The following is a 24,610-nucleotide window of genomic DNA, read 5'->3' as shown; positions in this document are numbered from 1 at the left end:
AACCGCATCAGAGTAGCCACTGAACGTGCCACACTGTTGAACTTGCCGACGCATTTGATATTTTAATCATAGAGTAACCATGAACAGTAGTAGCCGAACTGAACAGCCCGCAGAACGGAAAGACGAACACAAATAAAAAAACCTTGAATTTTGAGCCCAAAAAACAAAAACCCAAAATGAAAGGCAGGAGGGAAACCATACCGTGAACACACAGAAAAAGAAATGAAGAAAGTATATGATACAAAAGGAAAAAGGTGAATCATTAAAATATATTTGTAAGTATTTTGAAATATACAAACACTCTTCTTTCGCTTTCGACTCCGAAGGGAACAAAAAAAAACAGAAAAAAACAGAAGGAAAACAAACGTAACTAAAATCTACATCTGAGCGCGCGGGCGCGCACACACACACATTTCGATAACTGCAACCAAACGCGGGCGCGTTTGTGTGCGTGTACGGGTTGGGGAGGGCGGGTAAAGAAAGCGCATGAAAAGGAAATGTGTTACGCACGTGTTGTGTGTGCGCGTGAAAAATGCAATGCTGAGTTAAACCGGAAGCAGATTGTGAGGAGGACGTCCGTTTCTTTTTGTTTTGGCACATACACACACAATCGGCTTTGTTCTGTTTTTTTTTTCTTTTTTTTTCTTCTCTCGAGTACTGTCGAATGTTGATCGCGTTTCACGGTAGTTCATATAGGTGTAATGGTTGGTGGGAAACATTCGACCGACCGGGAGCCATCAGTACTATTAGTGTTTGGTGATTAAACATCGATATTTTGATATGTTTACATACAAACATCGATATTCCCCGCTGATGGGCTGATGTGATGAGAGTGATGGGGGGGCATGCGGTGGAGCCACAAGCCTCACATTGCCTCACGTACCACGTATATCGGTATCCTGGTCAGTTGAGCGGGTGAGTGGTCCTGCGCTTTTACAGTGCGCGGTTCTGTCCCCTAAATGATGCCGCGCGCGCCTTGCTGCAAAGTGATCGTGCTTTGCACACACACACCGCACCGCACGTTTTGCTCTTACATAGATATACTGTTATGTGTGTTTGGTTTGTTACTTGCGCGTGGTGACTTACACTAATAATTTAATAAACACGGTAAACACAATCGGGTCAGATGAAAGTGATGCTTTGCCCCTAACCGAACCGGTCAAAAATGGGTTTTGTTCGCCTACTTTTGCTATTGTCGCGTCATATTGTTGCCATGGCACACGGGGTACACACTCCTCTCTCTACACACGTACGTCCAACACACTTCCGCCTGACTTTGAGGGAGCTTTTTGGCTTTTGTTAAATGGTAAGAAAGTGATGGAAAGCGAAAATTGAAGGGCAGTGTGTGGTACACAGTTTGAACCCCATTCGATGTGCCATTAGGTGGAAAACGTCTTTCCACTCTTAAATGCCCACGAAAGATAGAGAGAAAGAAACAAGGCGACGTTTTCTATCCGCTACTGTTAATATCTCTAATAGCGAGAAAGTAACATTAAAATTTCATTGCATCAATCTAGTTGCCATCGCATGCGCCAACGTTTTCGCTCCAATCTCTACGCGCCATCTATGCGCTTTTTCGAAACACGTGCTTCGTGGCACAATCGTACGCCTAGTAGCAGCAGAGAGACTTCTACACCATCGTGTGTATGTGTGTGTGTGTGTATTTTCTGCATTGAGGACATGTCCAAACTGTGTGCAATTACTACGTACAAGTTTTACGTATCGACTCGTGTGGCACGTGCGCCGAAATGCGCAAAAAGAAGGTGCGCGTTCTAAAGTGGCGATGAAGTTAACTCTATTGTTCCATATGCTCCGGGGATGAGGGTGAGGGACCCGCGATGAAACGGGATGGTGGACACACTTATTCCTTCTGGTCGGGTCGGAGTTCTACCAGTTCGTGTGGTTCAGCCAGTTCCAGCTAATAGACAAAGAAGTAGAAAGGAAAGAGATACATTGCTTATTGTACACCTTAGGCCCATAAACAGTACATGATGGACACTTACATGGCCGTTGGCATCACCGGAAAGATCCTTTTTGGAAAGTGAGTTGACCAGAATCGTTCCCAGGGCGTCACACATAACGTTAATAGTCGTACGGAATCGATCGCTAGAGGGGGGAAAAAAACACATCAATCATCAATCGGACAAGGTTTCAAAGCGTTGTGCATTGTGCTCTCCTTACAGCAGCCAATCGACGGCAATAATGATGGTAACATCCTCGGCCGGCAAACCTACAGTGTCCAGCACCATGACCATCGTGATAAGTCCAGCTTGCGGAATACCAGCCGCACCGATGGAGGCTGCCGTGGCAGTCACACTAGAAGTGGAATTGAACGCAACAAATGAATCAAAGTTTTGACAATTACTGTAAAAAAAAAAACAAGAAGATACTCCTTAACGTACCTTACAGCAACGATATGACCAAAGGTCAGATGAATGTTACGCAGTTGAGCAATGAACAGGGCGGCGACGGCTTCGTACAGTGCCGTACCGTCCATGTTGATCGTGGCACCGACGGGAATGACGAACCGCGTCACGCGCGGATCGATGCCCATATTGTCCAGGCAGCGGATCGTGATGGGCATCGTGGCCGAGCTCGAACCGGTACCGAAGGCAGTGGCCAGCACCTGGCTCATCTTGGCAATGTACGGGAATGCGATCTTGCGCGTGGTAAGGAAGAAGATGACCGAAATCGTACCTGCAGGATGGAGTGGCCAAAGGAAGGATGCATTGAAGGACCTTTTTACGCGCTAAGCTATAAGCCCCCTTACGATACGTACCAAAACCGTGCAGCATCAGCCCCAGCATCACAGTCATAAAGTACCAGCCCAGCTGTCCCAGCACCTCAACGAAGGACGCCATCTCCAGCAGCTTGGCCGCGACCAGAAACAGCACACCGATCGGCGAGATCCAGATCACCCACGAGGTGATGATCATCATCGCTTCGCTGAGCGTTTCAAAAAGCCCGAGCAGCGGCTTGCCCTTCTCGCGCATCTTGCCTATGCAGGTGCCGAGCACCACGCTAAACATGACGAGACCGAGCACATTCGTACCCTCGGTAAACTCGGACGTGATCTTGTACTGGGTCAATGGAACTGCGAGCGGGAGGAGGGAAAAAAGCGCAACATGAAACGAGATTCTTATTAATATCACGCCCAAAGTCACACATGTGCAGAGGCAACTCTTCCTTCTTTTGCATCCCTCATACTGCCAGCAATTAGCATTAGCAAGCGCATTTGTGGGGGATTTCCTCCCAGAAGGTCACCCCGTCAATTGATGGGATAAATGGTTCTGCGTATTTTTCTGCAGCAGCAGCAGTGACCACCGTCAGTGACATCCACACACACACACACACACACAAGCCTTGTCACTGGGGTATATGTATTACCGCCCCGGTTAAAATTGATATGACGGTGACAAGTGATCGTTTCCGCAATTTATTCCACCAGTTGTTGGACAGATGGGATAGGGTGGACAGGAGTAGGAGACCAAACTCTAACCGACAGTACACTGGGGGGTGGTGGTGATTAGAAGCACAACCGTTTTGGATTTGGGGTTCGTGAGAGTTTCCTGTCGTTGCCATTGCTTCAGGGCGTTACATTACTATTTGTTTGATGTTGGATGTACACAACCCCGCTACAAGTCTGTGCGCCAACAAAGCACAAAATTGCGGCTCACAGCGTGCAATTTCCGGTGCGAAATTCTGCCCCCTCCGATCAATTCCAATGTGCGCTTGTAAGTATGAAAGATCGTCCCCTTGCCCAGATCGTACTACTTACCACCGGTGGCATTGGCTGGAGGGACAAGAATGGTTCGGAACTGTGGATGTAATAGAGAGAATGCGGTACTATCGTTATTAACTCATAAGCTCAAATGTGTACAATGCCACACAGTCTTGTACCTGGAACATTGTAGCCTGGATGATGTTCGGTGGGAATAGATTTCTGCAAAAAGAAGAGAAGATACATTTGATCAATTGGCCCAAACACTTCGGAGCGGCAATGCCCCCTTCGGAGACGTACCTGACGAGATCGAGCAGCGTGTCGGCGGTCAGGACCTGCCGCGTCGTTGCCTTGCCACCGAGGTTGCTCACCTCACGGCCCGCACCCGGCCGGATCGTGCTGACCAGTATGATGCCCAAGATGACGGCACAGACCGTGGTGGTGAAGTAGTAGATGATCGCCCGGAAAGCGATCTTCTTCGACATGCTCAAATCCAGCGAACCGATCGCACTGGTGATCGACGAGACGAGCAGCGGCACGATCAGACACTTGAGCATCCTTGAGGGCAGAGCAGCGGAGCGAAAGACAGATGAAGAGAGACCATTAGTATAGCCCGACCGGCCGGGTCGCCAGGATACGGAAACAGATACCTTACCGTAGGAACAGATCGCCCGGATACTGGATGTACATCACCTCACGCTGCGTCCACGGTTCGGCCGAGTTCTTGAGCGTCAGTCCGAGGGCAGTGCCGCCGAACACGCCCAGCACGGTCAGAAAGGTGAGCAGGTTCGACTTTATGAACTGCTTCCATCGTGACGTTGGCCGTGCACCGGCAGTCGCGTATGAGTTCGACATGTTTTTAGGCTCAATGCGTAAGGTCCGAGTTCCGGGTTCTGGCTAAAACGCACCCCTTCTGGAGAGTTCGGTGTTTGAGGGAAATCTGCGAAGAAAAAGGATGGCAAACGGGCGCAGTATCAGTATCAGTGGCATCTTGGAGCAAGATTAAATTGTATGATGACAACAAGCTTCTTCGTATCTTCTGGGCCTTAAGATGTCTTTCCACCTTTTTGCTACTGGATTTCGTGCTCTGTTGTCTACTGCTGAAAGCCGTATTGTTATGGCAAATCAGTGGAATATCTAGCAAAACAACGATAAGCTTCTACGCCGGGTAGTAGTGCGCCTCAAACAGCAGTAAGATTAATTGCGTCCAACAGGTTTGAGGGGCTGCGCAGGAGAGGATGCGATAAAAAGTTAAGCAAATGTTGCTATTATCATTACACTGGTGTCTTCTCGATGATGCTCCTGGGGTGGAATATTCCTATTTAATGAGTGTATTTGGGCGAGCGACAAGCACGGCTGCGGTGCGGGTGAACTCCAAAAACGTAGCCTGAATAGACCTTCGCTATGGGAGGGAGTTCAAGGCTGGTGTAATACGCAACAAACAACCTCCATTATTGTGATTGCTCGCTTGAAAAGAAGGTGGTGTCCCTTTTGGAAGGGAGGAAAGCTATTTCAATTACAACTTTTTCATTGAAATAATCCCCTGTTTTGGTTGGAAGTTATTCAAAGTTTTGAAAGTTTTAAATAGCCCTGTTGGAAACGATGATGACACACATCAATCGTTGGAATGAATATGTACGAAAGATTTACTTTCATTTTTTGTCACTGAATGAATATTTTAAATTGAGCGATGCTATAGAAAGCTCTTAATTGAAATATGTAGCTGCCCAATTGGTGCACGAAGCGGAGTTTGCTGTAACCAAACCAGGACGCTGGTTCGTTAGCACACATTCTGCTGCTTTCAATCTTCAATCTGGTTCATTCCGGAGTTCCATCAGCTGTGGCGAGTGAAATAAATTACAATCCAACGATTAGTCTGTGTGTGTGTGTGATGGGAGTTTCGGGGCAATCACAAGTGACCATCATCATTGGACTGATGTCCAAAGGGAGGTACTAATTGTAAGATATGCTATCGTTTTTTTATGAGTTCTGATAAGCGAAATGAAATTACGCGCAAGATTTTAGTGATGTTACCAATATCTTAACGAGTATAATCACTGACAGCTGCAGATTGCACATCAACAATGCAACTGTAGCGTCGATGCTATTATTGGAATCAGTCTCTAAACACCTTCACCACTAAGCTTATCAGCAGAGTGAGATTGTCCACCGTGTGCCATCCATGCACGACCGCTATCAGTCTATTGAAGATACACTATTTTTTCTCAATTCTTCTGGTCGTACTGCCACTCCCTCTGGCTTGGCGCTAACGAAAGCATGCAATCCAATTGAAGATTAAATCACTTTTTTTCGTTGCTCTTGTTTTATTGCATTGCGATCGATAAGGGTGGCAGCAATCACTCAACCAGTGGCTGGAAGCAGTTCGCTTAGCTCTGGCCCGTCTCGAAGGTCCAGTCCGTTCTGCCCGTGACCTGGCAAACACGCGGGACACCCGGGAGATAGCCCGAACTTGACCGCCGCCAAATAATTGCCTACTACCCCCGTTCCACTGTACTTATCATTCTCCTACTATAATTGCTAATGGTTTCAACAGACGCAAAGAATGCGCACCACTCGGCGACGACCCATAGAACAGTAAACATCCATACAAATCATTCATCGGGATGTGTTAAGTGTTGTCAGCGAGTTGATTCTATCAATTATCGGCCATACTTTAGCCACTCTTTCTCACTCTTTCTGATGACGGACACGGATGATGGGATGGGAGATGGGACCACCGACCACAATCTATAAGCGAGTGGACGTTGGGTCCAACACCGGCGAGAACTGTGCTCCAAAGTACGACTGCAACGGTCAAACCGGGCGAATGCAAATGGCAATGCGAAGAGAAGAGCGACGGAGAAGCAGCAGCAGCAGCGCTGCAAATCGACACAAACAAACAGCTGTAAACGTACAACCAACAGCAGAAAAGAGGCGCGAAATGATCTCATCGTCCTCCGCCGTGGTTTTGTGGAGCTCTATCGCAGCCGCCGTTTATCAACAGTCGGATCGAAGTCAAATGAGCACTGAGCAGTGTTTTGAAAAATGTACATACGAACGAGTTCCAGGCTCAACTCCCCACAAGTTGTCGTATCGCCGCGGCTTGTTTGAACGTAAGGCATGTTTTGCTTAACCTTGTTTCCCCCGACGGCAATCCCTGGCCCCTTGTTGGGGAAGAAAACTGAAAAGGAAGCCATTGGTAGTTTAATGCGCACTTGACATCATTGCAAGGGCCACCTCGCCAGCTCTCGTCAGCAGCGCTCATGGAGGACGGGGGCATGATTTAAAGGACACTTTTCCGCTTCTTAGTAGTGGCAAACAGGACACTTCACTGGCACTGTAACTCGGTGTGTTGGTGTGTGCTTGTCTGGAAAACTGAAAACTGCCGAGCAAACGCAACAAGAGCACAACTAAGGGAACCAACAAGCCACATGCTTCATACTCCAGCAGTTTGCGGTACTTTAAAGTCTACTACTCCACACAACACACATAACCCCAAACCCCGGGACCAAATAATGTGACTACTTGAAAAGTTGCCATTCTACTAACCCACACCCACTAATGCTGGTTCTTCGTCCCATACTTTTTCCATATGGTGTTGGTGTGCTATAGGACTTGTTGTTCCCTGTACTTTAGGTCCCGGTGCTGACGCAAAACATGCCTGCAAACATGTGCAGCGAGTTGAAGCGAATTTCCACAGAATCGAGAGGCTCCTCCACACGGTGAAATCACTAAAATCAAAGGTCCCGTCAATGTGCCGAGTCCTGAGCAATGCTGCACATAATAATGATACACAGTGGCACAGTGCTTTGTGATGGTTGATGGTGTCGCAGGTCGATGGACACGATATTCCTGGATTCAGCTTCGCGTGGTTCAAAGCAACCCTACGATGGAGATATGTATACCATCAAAGGACAATAAGGACGTTATGGATAGGGTGCTCTCCCTGCCTGGGGACCGCACACTAGCTAATCCGCTTGTGTACTACTCCCGTCACAGAGGACGTTCAAACGCTGTCCAGTTTTTTTAGCCTTTTGTCAGCAACTGCTGTATATTGTTGCGATGTTTTGCGGTGTGCAAAATACTCAGAAACCAGGGACGGCCCCGAAGTACAAATCCTGACAGATTCGTCGTTCGCCGGTCCGGGTGCGCTAGCAGAGGGATCTACTTTTGAAAGCGCTCTTTTTGTCCTTTGCACACGGGGATGATGGTGTTGGCCCGATCGGTCACCCAATGCTGGACAAGGTTTGTTGCGCTGGAAAGACGACACGCTGGGCGGACGGGCAACGGGACGGCTAAATAATAATCTTGCCCCAGTACCGCACTGCAGAGCTTCCGAGCCGAAGTTATCCAAACCGTTGATTATGCCACTCCCCAGGTCCGTCCACTCTTCTTCCAGTGAGAGTGAGCACACTTTCCCAGCATCTCCATGACAACGGTTCGGAGCTATCAAGATTAAGTTCGGGAAGAAATCACAACCTCACTCAACACGCGGTGGTGAAGAAACACGAAATAAAATTAATCCCATTTCAAGTGTGTCCCTCCGCTGGTGCTATAGGAGGTGGTGCGGTGGTGGTGCTTCCGAGTCTGTCCCGCCCAATTCTTTTCATCGTTAAAATTATGATCTCCGTGCTGGCTCCCGGTGCCTGGTGTACCCCGTGTGCCATAAATATTAGAAATAAAAACTCGACTACGGGACGACCCGCCGGTAGAAAGGGGACGGCTGGGGATGGAACCAGTGGGGGCAGATTGTTTGATGAGCACGTCAAATGGTGAAGCAATGAGTAAAACAAGGATCAAGCAGCTGGAGCGTGTTAGGACAGGCTCACGAACCATGAACAGGGCCAGGGTAACAGCAGGACAGGATGTGGTGTGCAGCGTACGGAGGCAATCTTTTTGGGAGAAAATTAGATTTACCGTACCCACCCACTACGTAGCACCTTGTTTTTTTTTCCTTCTTCTTCTTGCTGTGCATGTCTATGGGAATGTCTTCGTTACAGCGCCGTTGACTGACGATGGGGCGCTTACACACGGCCACCAGTCATCACTTTCCCATTGCACTCCCGAGACGATGAGACGAAGGGACGGTACGTTTGGAGCATCTTACAGCTTCTTTTTCTCATCTTGTATGTCTGTGTGTGTGTGTGTGTGTGCAATTGCGTTCGAGTCCACAACACTTCCCAGGCGTGCCAAGTTCCGACGTCATTTACGTCGTGCAGGAGGAATCAGATTTTGCGCGGTAAATAAACTTCTCGAGAGCCCGACCCCGAACGACGTGCTATCTCTCCTGCACCTTCTTGTCCCCGTTGAGTTGAAGAAATTGTTCGGTTTGGGTAAATAAAGCGGCAAGTATTTTTTTGCCAGTGTTTTCTTCAGCACACTTGCTCCGAGTGCTGTTTCCAACACACTCAACACACAGTGTGAAGGCGCGGATTGAGGCGCGCAATGAATAGCCGCCAACCGGAGGGTTGAATTTTGACGGAAATGCGATTTATCTTTCCATTGAATTGAAATTGCTTCCATTTGCCTTTCGGTCGCTAACTGGAAGTACCACGAGCAGCACCAGCAGCAGCAGCAGCAGCAGCACTTTCACTTGTACCTCGTCCTTCAGTACAGGATAGGGAAACAATCCTGCGCTGGCGGTATGAAGTGGTGCTGTGCATGGAATGGATGCGTCCTTGAGGCGCAAAAGCTAAGAAGGTACTTGCAGCAGTCACGGGGAGCAGGGGTAACAAACACGAGCGGAGCCTTTTTGGGGATGAATTGAAGTAAATTTAAACGACGCACAGACACACAGACACACACACGCACAAAAAACCATCCCTATTGTCGGTCCCAAAAAACACGCGCATTAAACCCCTGGAAAGGCAGAAAAAGGGATCGAAATTAGAATTGGGACGACGACATTTTGCTGCGTGAAGTGAGGAGCCCTTTTTCTACTTCTGCCGCTTTGTACACCGATCAGGCCAACGGAGAACCACACTGAAGAAAAGTGAAAATTTGGAATTTGGAATAAGAAGAAGAGAAAACCATTTCAAGATCCCTTTTATTTTCTACCTGCCTTGTGTGTTGGGTCAAACAAATAACGGTTTCGGAGCATTTCTTTTCCCCCCTCCGCAGCATCACTGGATCCTTCCAATTCCGTAACCATCGTAACGCTCATCAAAGCGACAAATAGCTGGACAAAATATTCCTCTACTGCAGCCATCAAATAACAAAATTTGACCTTCATTTGCACGCTTTTTTTGTTGGCTCACCCGCCCCGACGACGAAGGCCTGTTCCTATCTCCACGGTCAATGTTAAAGACGAGATTGTTTTAGCGCACGCGAGTCAAACACATCATACCGCCGCTCCTGATGATTAGGCGTGTGCGTGTTTGACCTACCCGAATGGTGGAGGCCTGCTATTAACACCTACCGCGATGCTAATTGGAAACTCAAAGCCCACTTGGATGCATCGCACAACTAATAGCCATGAGAAGAGCGCGGCTGCTAATTCAATCACACAAGCGGGTGGCGAAGATAGAGTTGAATCAACGCATAAAAACGCCTGAAAGTATGCAGTCTGTCATACAAAATGTGCTTATTATCGTCCATTTTTACTATTTTTCACGAAACAAGTCACGAATGAAGGTAAAAGATGTTCAACATTGCCTATTTAACCCTTTTCTCCTGTTTATACTCTACCATATGGACCTTTTTTTTTGTTCTTTGCGGTGTCAGATTTTCGGTCTCAAAGCACTACTCATCACCCCTTCGTTTCGAAATCAACTCAACATTCAACAGGTGGTTTGTTGGCGGGCACAGGCTGTTATGCGATTTTCTTGCCACTTACAAAACCTGTTGCCAAAGAGGGTGCGGGAGAGCGCACAGGACGAAGGAATTATACCGAGAAGCAGTACGTACAAACGCACCCACACAGCCATGGGGAAGCGGAATGGAAATTGACGTTCGCGCGAAGCCGACGTCCTGAAGCACAGCGGAGCGGAGCAGAGTGTTGCTGCAAGCCCGCGATGCGGTTCTATTTCATGCCTGCACGTGTTGGCAAGGCGCAAAGGGTACAGTGTGAAAGACGAAAATAAACTCCGACCTAACTCAATCATATTCGTCTGAGCGTAAAGAGGAGCACATAGATTAAACCGTGCAGCTTACTTTCTGCAGTTCACACATCGGTAGAAGCTAAGCAAACTCGTGGCTAGAGGTGTTTTAGACAACTTTAAATAAGTTTATTTTGCTCTAGTTTGCTGTTTATTTCATGGGGAATTTATCATATTTTAATATGCGTCCAACCGTGTAATTAGCTTCGCACCTGTCCGCATCCGTCCGTACACGCCGCATGGAGACGCCCAGTACCTCGGCGTGATGATTTTTGTCGTCCAATTAATCGAACGTGCGATGCCACCGGAAGTGAAGTCGAGCAGTGTACACCAACACCGACACTGCGGATTTGTTTTGCTCCTACTCGAAGCCAGCAAAGCCAATAATGGATAATGCTGTTTATTTGATTTTGCCGCTTTCCCTACCCACGTCGTTTGCTTTATTTTGCAAAACCCCGAGACGGGCGGGGAACGTTTTTGCGGGCGGTAAAAATTTATTTACGTTTATTTTTCAATACGTTATTGAGAAACGCACAAAACACGGTGGCTGCGCCAGTAGCCGCTGGGAGGAAGTAATTTTAAACTTCCAGGTAGTGTAGCAGCAGCTGCCAGTGGCAATTAGCCGACGAGGAAGTGGGAATTCAAGTCGGAGCTCGCTGCTGACGTGCTAGCTGAATGTATACGAGGCCCACCGGTTCATATCAGGATGGCAATTAAACTAACATTCTGCGTTTTGGTTTGCCGCAATTGCCGCTTCTGATAGCGCTCAGCGCATGACGAGGATGCGAACGAGCATAATGTGTGCGCCGGCGAGCAACTTTGTAATTGATTTGTTATTTATTGGAAATAATAATTGCGCTGTTTTTCCACCATTACACTCAACCTGAGGGTCGTTCATTGTCGTGATGGAGGTTTGAAAAATTATCCTTACGGTAGTGAACGCTCATAGACGATGTCCGCTAGTATCATTAGAAGACATAATGATGCTTTTAATTAAATTCCTCCATTTAACTTTTAAAATGAATTGATTTTATCAGTTTTTCATTGAGATAGTTGTCCCTTTTGATAATTAATTTTATTGAAAATTAATGGACTATAAAACATTGACAAATAATTTAATCTTCTGGTGTAGAAATCATTAATGATTCTTTCGCTCTATTTATCTTCACAGAAATAAGCTTAATACATCCCGTCAAAGAAAGCCCGAAGGATGTCTGCGTTCAAGGATCGATTAAATGGAAGTAAGACAGGCACCCAGACCCAGAGAGTAGAAAAAAACCATATTTAAGTAAGAGAAAGTAACGGCAAATCCTTTTCCTTACCATACCTTACCTTACCCCGTGAATTATATCCGGCCTGTCAACAACGGTGGCAGGCAGAAGACGCCATCGTCGTAATAATAATGCATAATGCCCGCAGCAGGAAGTAAGTGAGAGCCATATTGCCACGCTGTACTGCTTTTGGCAGGACTTCTTTCCTCCCAAGTACGCGCGCTCCCAACAGCTAACAACTGTTTATTGATCGATCGGATTCACCGGCCCAGAAAGTTTAAAGCCAGCAACCAGGTGTAAGTATCACGGGGGGTGCAGAGTTGATCAATGTACACACTGGACCCAGGAACCCGTAAAGTAAAGTTTTCCGCTTCTCCGGGGGTTTGGCAAGAGAAAGACAAACAAATCTCAACCAACCAATCCTTTACCGCCATCGTCTCGCTTAACGCTCGGGATTGAAAGTTTTCCCGCTTCTCCAATACCCAAAGTTGGTGAGCGCCAGTAGTGAACAATAGGAAAATGATTTCAGGAATGGAATTTGGAAGCTTTATTCGCGTAAATACTAGCACAATACGTCCCATGGGAGAGCGTAGAGACTGACTGACTGCTGATGATGCTGACAATGGCCCAAGGCTGAATGAAGAGGACGCAACAGAGCAAACGAAGAATTGTGCATTGTGCGCGAAACTGCAACCATCATCATCATCATCATCTTAATCCTTCAGTGAGTTGGCCTTTTTTATTTGTAATCAGTTTTTAAGCCGAAGGTTCAAGCCAAGACAGCGAACCTCTTCGTCGCTCGGGACTAGAGGTCCCATTATAAACAATTTATGCACAATTCACGTCTGCTTCGATCGAAACGAACGAGATGCGCTCGCGGGAAGGATGCGCGATTTGTTGATTCATTTAATTTCCTTCCTTCGCCGATGGCCCAACAGAGGAGGCCTGGTTGAGAGAGGCTGGCAAAAGGGGGGGTTTGTTGGCCATTTTCCCGCGGCCATTCGCCAATTGGCGGACCAGCAGCGAACGTCCAACGCCAGCATAAAGCCAGCAACAGTGTGTGTGTGTGTGTGTCTCGTTTAGCGCCGGGATTACGCGTCAGTGGAGTTCGGTAGAATCTGTCAATCTGCTTCACGGTTGACCTGAATACCTTTCGTCGTCGAGGGCAGTTTGGGTTGGAATTTATTATTCCGGTTTCGCTCTCTCTCTCTCGGGTCGCTGTACGTTCGATTAATAGGTGTACAGGGGCAGGATAAGATATGCTCGAGACACAATTAAACCGACCCCGACGACGAGAGGATAAGAGATCTTCTCCTTTAGCTGAACGGCCGAACGGCCGAATGAACCAACCGGAAGCAACAGGTGGCTGCTGTCTGCCATGCATCAGGTGTCCCCAACTCCAAACAAACCCATGTCGCATTTAGGAATGTGCTTTGGTGCTTTGGATTCAATTAAAGTGGTACGGTACGGTGTTTGATCTGCATACTAATTCGCTCGCCGTTCCAAGCGAAAGCAATATTACAATACCCAAGCTTGTTGTGGCGCTTCTTGTGGTACGCGTTTGCACGTTGTTTGATGTGCTACCAACCAACTCCACCAAACCAGTATGCAGTGGGTGAATCTGTTTGCCAAATAATAATCCCACGTTACTTTTGGCACAACCCCATGCCGATGCTTTGCTTGTCAGGATGCCCTGGTCACGATGGAGATGTGGTGCTTGGCGTGCGTGTAAAATACGATTTGAATTTTGAACCAGTGTTTCGCACAAATTCGTCAACAGAATGGGGAAGTGTGTGCTGGTGCTCTCGCTCTCTCTAGCAGAGGGAGGGTTATATATTGCGAGCAGGAATTATGTTTGCGTCAGTTCGTACACAATGTACAACATGTGGATGAAAAATGGAATTTTCGACCGATTCGACCGTCGTCGCAATGGTGGTTTTATATAAATATACTTTATTAGAGCTTCTACGCCTCTGTTCACGTGGCATGGAGGGTGAATGTCCTAAAATTACATTTGTAAACCTAAAGCTAGGATTATTTAATTAAACTTGTTGTATCTTTCACCGTTTGAAGCAAACAACATAAAACTAGCTAGATTTTTTAATAGAATATTTCTAATAAGAATAAGACCCAAACCATAAGAAAAAAAACAACACTTTTGATCATCACGCTCCACATACGCATGAGTCAAAGCAAACGTGTCGATATTATTTATTCACGGACTTTAAAAGCAACCACCGCATCAATATAAATGCAAACGTGTAAAGTTTTCGCACGAGGCAAACATACAGCTGGTGTAGAGCAGCAAAAGCAGTTAGTTTCGCCACAATCGAGCGCATGAGATCACAATTTCCCTTTTTGCTGAAGGCTGTGTTTTAAAATTATAAAAGCAGTTCTTGGTTGTACACGATCGAGTGGTGTTGCGTACTTTTATCAACGGTATTGCCCACTGGGGCTGTTTACTTTTATATAACCATTTTGATATAAATAGTTTAATTGAGCTCAGAATTTAATAGTATAAAATATTCGATTATTCTGACTGCTTGGTATACATTGGTAGTAAATTAACAGTTCATTAAAGCGATATTTCAAGCTCAAGAGTTGTCCGGTATCATTAATATGACATATTCAACCTATTCCAGCTAAATAATCACCGAAAAGATACAGTATGCTTTTGATCAAAATGTGCTAGATATATCATTCTAGAGATGATCATCAAGATCAATTCAGTGAATCCTTCATAGATCACATATCAGAGGTAGTATTGTACTTATGTATATGTATTTCTATTTAAGTTATACAGTCTTTCCCCGAGTTACGCGAATAATGCATCCCGGAGACATTCGCGTAAGTCGAATATCACGTGTTTTAAGCCAAAATAATGTTCATGAATGGTTATTTTGTAATTTAATCTAGTGCTTTTATGCACTAAATTACATATTTAATATAAATCTAATCTTTAGATTATTTTTTTTTCTTTTAAGCGATTTCAAACATTGAACGGTACATGTGTCCCCCGAGATACGACTATATTCGGGACTAAAAAAATGTTCCAAAGCAAGGCGTAAGTCGAAATAGTCGTATGTCGAATATTTGTGAATATAACGTTAATAACCGAAGTTGGAGAGTCAAAATTAATGATATCGTGAATTTTATTTAAAACAATGTTCGATAATGTATTAATTTTGCTCCAAAAGCTGTGCACACGATATAGATATTCAAGATCGGATAGTTGTGGAATTTCAATGACAACTTTAAACCGTCAAAATCAAATCGTCGTATCTGCAAATCGTCATAACTCAAAGGGATTGTAACTCAGGGGACGCCTGTAATTCAATTTATTTTGCATTTCACAATTGTTGGAGAAAATTGTACTGATTTGACATGCTAACTTTTAAAATGAAAAATTCGCGTTACTCGGGCAAAGACTGTATACATAAAATCACTTGTTCAGTTTATCCAAAACTAACCTCTATTGAATAGCTGATGGTGCTGATCGTGCTGCAAGATTGCTTACGGAAATAGTAAACTCGAATAAATCATTAAAATCCTGCCCGATGTTTACAGTCGGCAGATTCCAGGCAAGCTAATTTCTAAATAAAAGCTGTCGCCCATCTGAGACAGCTGTCTGAATTCAACACTTTCATTTGCCGTGGTTTTTTTTTATTGGTATGCTTTTATTGCATAAAATCTCGCGACGCTTTTAATGCGATTCTCGATTGTACAAAGTAAGCAATATTAGTTTGCTTATCGAAACAACAATCTACCGCCAACACCGCCAACCAAGTGATGACGAACATTGCTCGCCTCTAAAAATACAAACATCAGCAGCGAGAGGGTCTAGGGTGTGTGTGTGTGCCGGGTTAGGCGGCTGTGACACCGATTCCACCTCTCCATTCCATTTGCAGCGAGATCAACTGCGCGCGATGGATGATGTGTAGCGCCCGGGACCGCGAACCACTTGCTTTAAGAGGAAGAAGAAGAAGCATGTTCGCAAATGGTGCAATTTTTTGCACCATGATAAACTCTTCCAAACAGAGTGGTGGCAGGTTTTTTTTTGTGCGTGTGCGATCATGATTGATTTAGCGCATTTGGAGTTAGCTCCGTTCCGTCGGTTTACGGTCTCTCGTGGCTCCCACCCGGTTTCGATCGCTGTTGTTTTTATGAATGAATAATTGAGCGTTTAGGGTGCGTGTTTTATGCGTTTCGATAAAAGCGGGAAGTGGTGGTAGCGCAAAAAAAATCGCCCAAGTTTACGATCAATAAAACGATCGTTTAACGGAGCGCGCTACTGTCCAATAAACGCATGTCCCCTCTGATTCAATCGCAGCTAATGCCTCTGGGGTATGAAATGGAAGATGGAAATACATTTAAGACGAGCATTTGGCACGATCAAGCGAACCTGATGGAATGTTGGTCAAGCAGGTCGTATTTTTTGCACCATACATACAGCCATTTCTCGGTCGATTGATTGGCGAATGTTCAACCGGAACTTCTCAAAACCACAAGCTTCCCCGGCCACTACGGGCATGATTCACGGTGGAGACATACGCGTTTATCACCTTTTTGCTATTAAATTTACGTCAAATCACGTTTTTGGCACCCGTTCACACACGATGCTGCTCATAATTACGTACCCAGGAGCGTGTAGGGGGGGTTTTACCCTCTTCTGTGAGCCTTGTTTCATTACTTACTACTAGTCTTTCCATAAAATTGCATTCCTATTTATAGCACACCGGTGCGATGCAACTTCTTAAGCCCAGGCCCGGTCGAGCTCATCTCCTGTGGTTAAACACATTTTAATTTGCCCATCGTCCTCGCTCGTCGTCAGCAAAAACACACACACAGACAGGGAGAGTGCAAGGAACGGATGACGCCCTCGGGCGTTATAAATAAAACCTCATTTCCAATCGATGCTGCAAGAGCGAGCGTGTGGCAAAATTGGGCCAACCAGCCCTAAACAGACATTGGGCGGGAAATCAACCGAAACCGCACCCGAGATGGCTGTCCTACCGGTAATTCGTCGTCTTCTCCGGCGGGCGACCACTTGAGGGCAACACGCCTTTTCCTAAGTGGGCTGCACCGTGCTGGTGCATAATAATGTGTGCACATTCATTAACACCATTTCACGAGTGCCGTCTTTGCATGTCGGTTGCGTCTTTTCTTCGAGGTTACGAGCTCTGTGATCGTTCAAGTGCTGCGGTTAACAGCGGGATAACATCACCCCATACATACGCTTATCCCAGTGTTAATCGTCCTGATGTTTGGCCCACACCAAAGAGGAGAGAGAGAGAGAGAGATCTCGTCATACCATGATGCAGCTGCATTCACGCATACGTGACGTCGGTGCAACTACAACCAGCAAGAAGTGCACAATATTGTTCCCATGATGATGCCGATGACGACGTGGCGGGTTTGGCATAATCGGTGATGTTGCCCGGGAGCCCCGCTGTGCCACAAGGTGTCAGACCGAGAGGCGCAATTTGCATCAAACTTCTAACCGACACGTTGGTTGCACTTTTTTCTGTCCCTCCCGCACGCTCCTATCTTTTACGTTTGGTGGTAAGCTGTCAGGTGAGTTCCTAATCGACAATTGATTACGAAGTAAACATTGGGAACAGAGTGACAAAGAGAGGCGCGCGCGCAGTGCGCAACTTGTTGCTATGCCGGTAACGTAGGCTTCCGTTTGAGGCATCCCCAAGGATTTTAGATCCAAGTAGGAGTAGCGCTCGATCCATGGAGACTTGTTGAATGTCTCTCAAAATCCGCCCAAAAGTATGCAATTTGCACGTCAGAGCTCCTGAAACTATATAGTTCCCATGACAGTAGAGTTTTGTCAGTACGTTTTTACAGCTTTTTACGGAGCTGTTCGCACTCATTATCAACGTAATACAATGACTTTAAACCACCTGCAAAGGGATGGCCACTTGACCTGGCATGGAAGTTATAGTGGAAAGAAGAAAAGATGAGCAAACTATAACGCATCGAATGGGGTGGACCATTACTTACCAGCAAAATATATAGGTCAACCTGAACGGGAGAGATAGCGAACAAAAAAAAAAGGAAACTTTCTAACCTTTCCACCCGAACCTAGGCTTGAGGCTTGAGTATTGCACGAGAGCCGAAAAATTTGCATGCCCATCGGCAACATTAACGGTTCGTTGAATCGAGCTTCCCCCAGGGCAAAACACAAAAACTGGAGCGGAGTGAAAAACTTCATCACAGTTCCACGAAAAACATCCATCCATTGTTCCATTTAAAACAGGGCAAGCGTTTTTGGGGGGGGGGGGGGGGGGGGGGGGGTGCGAGCCATGAAGATGTTATTGCTTTGCGCGCAGTTGCCATTTTTCAGGGGAATTTGATAGTTTTGTCAAGTTTTTCATCATTCGTGCCATTCTTTTTGAGATAAACTTATTTGTTGTTGTTGTATCTATTAGAAATTTGTTGTTTATTCCAACATTTGCATTTATATTTATTTTCGCGGAAGCATATTGGTGTTTGTGTGCAATGGATCTGTTATTTTCCATGGATTGATAGATAATTTCTTCTTTTTTGGCACAACAACCGTTGTTGGTCAAGGCTTGCCTGTACCACTAGTGAGTTTGGCTTTCAATGACTTATTTATTACGATAGCAAGATAGTCAGTCCTACGTATGGGGGCACGATTCATTCGGGGCTTGAACCCATGACGGGGGACCCATTGATAGATAACATGTCTCGTTATTTTAAAGCTAAGTATTCATATTTTACGACAAACAACCCTTAAGCTTTAACGAGATCTAATTATGATCGAATATTTGAAATCCATTTTTTCCGGAAAATCCAATTTACCGTAATATCGTTTACTACGCCATCTGCTAGTTTTGTTTAAAATTAAATAAACATATTCTTTGCATAGACACAGAGCTATCTAAGTACAATGTGACTATTTCAGCAAGCCAAAGCAAACTATTTGTAAATCTCAAAGCACTCGAATGTTGCCAACCGCCAACGTACGACCATTGGCACATGATCGTTTCACAGTTTTATTACGTTCGTGTCATGTTCAAAATTGACGAAAATTTCATTACGCTTTTTGCTCATTTTAACTTTCATCGAGCGCTTTTGGTATTCGTTCAACGAACACGATCATCACTCATCGCTTGTTTTCATCATCGTCAACCGTAAACCCGCCATTCATTGAAAGTACAAGAACAAACTTGAACAAGAGCATTAAAGTGTTGCAAACGGTCACAGTAATACGTTCGTTTTTCAGCGCATTACTCGGCCGGGTTGCTTTAAAATCTATTCCCATTAGCAACCGCTCAACCTCGCTTCCTCTGAACCCGAACCTCCCCCTTGGTAGGGGAGGTGTGGGTGGCCCACATTTGCATAGTGGTGGCCTCCCCCGACGCACATCTCGCAGTGGCCCGCGCACGTGTAGGGAGGGTACTTTTGTATTTTGTTTAGAAATAATAACAACATTTGCATTGTTCCGGTCGCAATGTTAATGCGGTGGGATATCATGATCGCATGCAACCGTTTGCCACGACACCCACCAACCCCAATGCCCCGTTGGCGCGGTATATCGCGTATCGCACCCATCATAAATGGAACTGTTGCTGGTGCCAAACACCAACGCAACGGTTGGTGCAGCCGTTTGGTGCAGCAGCCAATACGATGCAATACGATATCGAGAAGCCGCCTCATTAATCACCGACCGTTGTGCTGGCGACGAGATCTCGCTTACCACTTTAGGCCTTACTGGCTCTGCCACCCACACGCTGTGCTAGGGACAGGGGAATATGGGGAAAAGGGGACACGCTTAGCGCTTGGCAAGGGAGTGGAAACCCGACCTGGCACGAGGTTTGGGAAGGTGGTAGTAGTTTCGACCGGAAACCCGTGCGGTTCATTTGCACAAACACTGGTTTCACTCAACCTGACCTACGCCACATCGTGACATGGCGATAGTGCTTGGGCGGAAGGGATGGCCCTGAAAGCGTGGTAGAAACCAGATTGCCTTTAACTCCAAACTTTGAAGGTTCTGGAGTTGCGGATGATCTTGAACCTTGCTCTCTCTCTGATGCAGAGTTACATCATCTTCATCTTTGGGAAGAGAATATGGTGTTCTGTTTCAAAGATCTAGGTCACAGTATACGCGTCTCTATATCACTCCGTTTATGAATTGCCAATGGACATTGGCACCATCAAACTCAAACATCAAACTCTTACAAGATGCAGACCACAGTAAGCAACTTAAGATCTACAATGAAGATCACAGTATTCGTACGGTGCAAAGAGTTCAACAGAACAGGGTCACGACACATGCACGCCCCACTGGCAAGATCTCCCCATTTCCCCCTCCATCGAAACCATTTCGGCATGATTTATGCCTTCCCGGCAGTTTTAACCGGCGACCAGCCAGCCGGATCTGCGTGGCGTGGTAGACAATTTTCGGCACAACTCTATTTTTGTCTGCCACACAATGACAACGGTCCCAACCGCACGAAGAATACTGCGGGCTTGTTGCGGGAGAACACTTAGAGAAGATGTTGGTCCTATGCTGTGAGGAATTTCTCCCGAGAACCCTCTTTGCTTTGACCGTTAGAAACATCTTTACGATCGTCTGCGATTCACACGCGCTGCTCTAGAAGATGATCAAATAGTGTGCCATACGCGATCACGCTTGAAGATCACATCAAAAAACCCCTTACTAACTAACAGGCCTCTTATGACCTCAATTCGTTACGCAACTTTGTACGTTCCAGTGGGGTGAAAGTGAAGAGTGCCACAGACTACCTTCTAAAGGGGTCGGGACAGTGCCTCAAGTACCGCCGCGACGTGCCGGCACACTATCAACAGCACTTGAAGCACTTGCCGTACCGGCGACACACCACGGGAAGTCAAATGTTTACCCTTTTGCGGTTTACGTGTTGCATGGTAGAATTTCACCCACACTTGCCGGCTCCCGAAAGTAAAAGCCGTGCGCGTAGCTGTAACGGAACGTGTGGACGGAACCGTGACACAAACGCCAAGTCACCAGACTGTGTAGATCGTCAACCCCTAGTAGTGATGGGTGGGAGGTGGATAGCATATTTCTGCGATGGAAGATCGCTAACGATGAGGCGACGGAAGATGCGTTTAAATGAAGATTTGATCTGTTTGTGGGACCGGTTTTTTTGGGAGTTTGAAATGAGGCAAGAATTAGAAGTTGAAGATCAACCCAAAGATCCGAGCCGGATATTACCGGTTCTATTGGGATATAGTATGCAAATTAGGTTCTCTTGCTGCTAACCGATTCTTACAAACCTGTCTGTCATCCACTCAAGAGAATCTTACAATATGAAACACTGAGCTCTCTATCCATTACCGAAATATATCAGCAAAACCCCAATTTTATCTAAATCTCCAAAAAATCAATCATCGATCCGAACTCACAGCTCGATATTGCTTATCGTCTCGGTGGCCCAACCTAAACTTTCTACTTCTAAGGCAGTAGTAATGAGCTTGTACAGTGCTTCATTATCACACACACACACACCCCGAGCACACACCCTGCTGATAAGGGAAACCGAACCCTTGCGGCCAACTCAAACATTACGATACAACAAACAACCAACCCCCTTTGCGCGTACGGTAGTACCCCTACCGCCGCAAACTGCATTTGTCGCACGCGAGAGAGATCCCGCCCGCGACGTCTTCGGTCACCCAAGACACACTCGAGGCAAGAGGCGTTGTTCCAGAATCTTCCAACCCCCGGAGGGAAGACCGAGAACTACCCTTTGCGTGTGCGTTCATAGAAATGAACGTTCATATATGTGTGTATGCCAGACGGCAAATTCTGAATGAATGCAACCATTGCAACAGAGAGAGAGAGAGAAAGAGAGGAGGGTAAACGGTTGGAAGCAAAATTCTTCATGCGTGTGTGAAGAAGCAGCGGGGTACTCTCTTCATGAAAGCATAAATCCCGCACAAAAAAGAACTGGCAGAAGCCTCAAGAATCATCAGTATTCCGTTCGCGTCGTTCCCATTCGGTTAAAGCAAATATGTGTGTACGATCACCGATCGTCACACGTTGGACGTTCTACAGCGATCGCGATCGCGTACACCATGTGCAGCAGTTAATTTATTCCAACTAAAGTGTATGGAGTCACCCATTCGAGGAGCCACTGGGCAAACTGCAATGCAAATGATCGTCCCAGTGTTGCAGTTTCTAGTATACTTAGTTCGTTTTCTTTTTTTTTTTTTTTTTTGTTAGTTAACATCATGATCATCCCCCACGAAGTATTAAACGTTTTCTCCTATACTAGATCTCCTCAACTTGTGGTCTTGAACTTGCAAAAAAGCATGTTTTTATTGCCGGGTCGCTAAAAAAAGTCACCAACATACACACACAACCTAGCCCGCCTCTTCCGATCGTCTAGCAAACGTTTTGCGCCGTCGCCCTCGTTCTCTCTCTTTCTCAGTGTTGTGGTGCCACTTTGAAGCAATGTCTCATTTTATTATTATTTCAACAGCTGGCCGAAAACACCCGTGTCGCCTTCCCCTTTAGACTGAGACTGATTTCCGACTAGCAGAAGGAGAAGACGGAACGGTTTCCTTTGGTTAGATGACACCAGCGGGTTACACCAGCTCCGTGGTTCTATTTTTGGGGGGTCCACGAAAAAAAAAAGAAAAACAATTCTGTAACAATTCTCGCGCGACAGAGGTTTGAACCACTGATGACACTTTTTCTCTACACGGTGTGACCACACACACTGTTCGGGAATGCTGAGCGCACGCACTAAAACGATCGATCTATTCGATGTGTATCTGGTGTGTATCTGGTTTAGTGTTTTGTTTTCGTTCGTCTGCTGTTGGTTGGTTAGTGGGTAGGCACACCACTTCCACTCAAAGAGTACTTGCACGCTCTAGTTACACTGTAAAGCCGGCTTAACAGATACACACACACGCCGAGGACACCATACAGCAGTACACAACTCCCTGATCACTCTTTGCTTGATGATCACGACGCGACTACGACAAGCAAAATTGCAAGGATCTCCCAAATCCCAACCACAGTGAAAGCCTAATACTAACAAGATATGCTAAAACCAGCACGCACAACACACACACACACACACACGCACACAGAACGCACCTCTTGCCTGCGAACACTCAAGCGCGATCAACTCGGCCGGTGAGACGATCGGTAGCCGATCGGTAGTATACAGCGGACGGTTGCAGCACACGGTCTTCTACACACCTAAAGCACGTTCTGTTGCCTCGTATCACGCGTTGATAACACAGCAGTTGTACCACCGGTGCAAAACACACACACACACTGCCCCCTTCACGGGTCAAGCACACAGGTCGCCTACACCGGGGTTGTACCCAAATCCGGTACCCAAAACGGCGGGCGCAAAGTGGGCGCAAACCCAGCAGACCAAGGTTCGTCGGGGTTGTATGATGTTGTCTAACAAACAAAGCCGGCACCGGGGTGCGGATGCAACGTTCGCGCGCCGAGAGATGAAACCGAACTGTAACGCCGGCGGACCGGATCGCTGCTACACGGTTCGGAGAGTGTAAATCCCGTCCGCCGCACAGCACCACCACCAGGCAGGCAGCGTGCAAAACGTAACGCAGCGCGCGAAGAGTGAGTGTGTGCGTCTGTGAGAGGGTCTTTTTTCCCTTTCGGTTGTGCGCTCTTTTCGTCACACAAGCGTTACCATCCCTGGCAGCACTCTGTGCTACCCCCTGTCCACCCGGACCACAGGGGCGCGCGCGCGCGCATGCTTGCGTTACTTCCCTTTTAGGTTCCATCCTCATCATCCCCCTGGCAAGCGGCGCGTGTTCCGTCGTGTGCGTGCGAGAGAGAACCGAGAACAATCTCACCCAAGGGAGTGAGAGGGAGAGAGAGAGATAAAGTAACGCGAGAGCATAGCATTGCGAGGAGAGCGAGAGAAAGCATTGCGCGCTGAAGGCAATCCACCACCATCCCCCCTGCTTCAAAAGCCACCAGCTGACGAGGATTCCCTTCGCACACACTCACACTACACTGAGGATTATGCTAAAAATGCTCAGGGATCCCCCCCCCCTCCCCCACACACCACTCATCCCCTGGATGAGGGAATTTAATCTTTCAATTCTGGTCTCTTGAAACACCACGGCCAAACGCCACGCTTGGGTGGACATTTGACACCACACCACGGGCAAACAGAAAAATGGTAGGAACGAAATCCCTTTTCCAGCTGGTCGGTTACCTTCCCGGGAACTGACGTCGATCACGTGGCCGGGTGGGGTGGAAGGGGGAGGACGGGGGAGAAGGAGGATGAACCACTTTCACTACCAAATCAACCGGTTTTTGGTGGGTAAGGCCGAATACGAACGTAACGCTACCACCAGAAAGGATACCCCAGCGTTTCGTCTTCTCCTTTAGGTGGATTATTTTATTATAATCTACTACTTATAGTTAATTTCACTAAAATAAGATAAGTTAAATTCTATTTTTTTAAATAATTTTACTAAATTTTACCATGCCACAACAACAATCTTTGCAGAAG

General features: G+C 46.6%; 1 protein-coding gene across 3 annotated transcripts; it reads right to left on the bottom strand.

Annotated features, from left to right (window-relative positions):
• Positions 1–250: 250 nt before the first annotated feature.
• On the bottom strand, positions 251–23,859 carry LOC1269241 (excitatory amino acid transporter 3). 3 transcript variants are annotated; one of them, XM_061659128.1, is made up of 10 exons: positions 23,209–23,859; positions 4,377–4,661; positions 4,022–4,279; positions 3,901–3,943; positions 3,779–3,818; positions 2,780–3,094; positions 2,403–2,697; positions 2,182–2,316; positions 2,004–2,106; positions 251–1,918 (listed from the first exon to the last, which is right to left on the bottom strand). In XM_061659128.1, exons 2-10 carry the CDS (start codon positions 4,574–4,576, stop codon positions 1,862–1,864), a joined length of 1,446 nt encoding a protein of 481 aa, XP_061515112.1. In that variant the 5' UTR covers positions 4,577–4,661; positions 23,209–23,859; the 3' UTR covers positions 251–1,861. The 3 variants fall into 3 exon arrangements, with proteins under 3 accessions (XP_061515112.1, XP_061515110.1, XP_061515111.1); XM_061659126.1 differs by having other exon boundaries at positions 23,314–23,708; XM_061659127.1 differs by lacking the exon at positions 23,209–23,859 and adding an exon at positions 15,560–15,712.
• Positions 23,860–24,610: the final 751 nt, after the last annotated feature.

The sequence above is a fragment of the Anopheles gambiae genome, chromosome 3 (genome assembly GCF_943734735.2).
Source record: "Anopheles gambiae chromosome 3, idAnoGambNW_F1_1, whole genome shotgun sequence".
Lineage (NCBI taxonomy): Eukaryota > Metazoa > Arthropoda > Insecta > Diptera > Culicidae > Anopheles > Anopheles gambiae.
The sequence above is the reverse complement of the archived record's forward strand: the minus strand, read 5'-3'. Positions and strand labels throughout refer to the sequence as shown.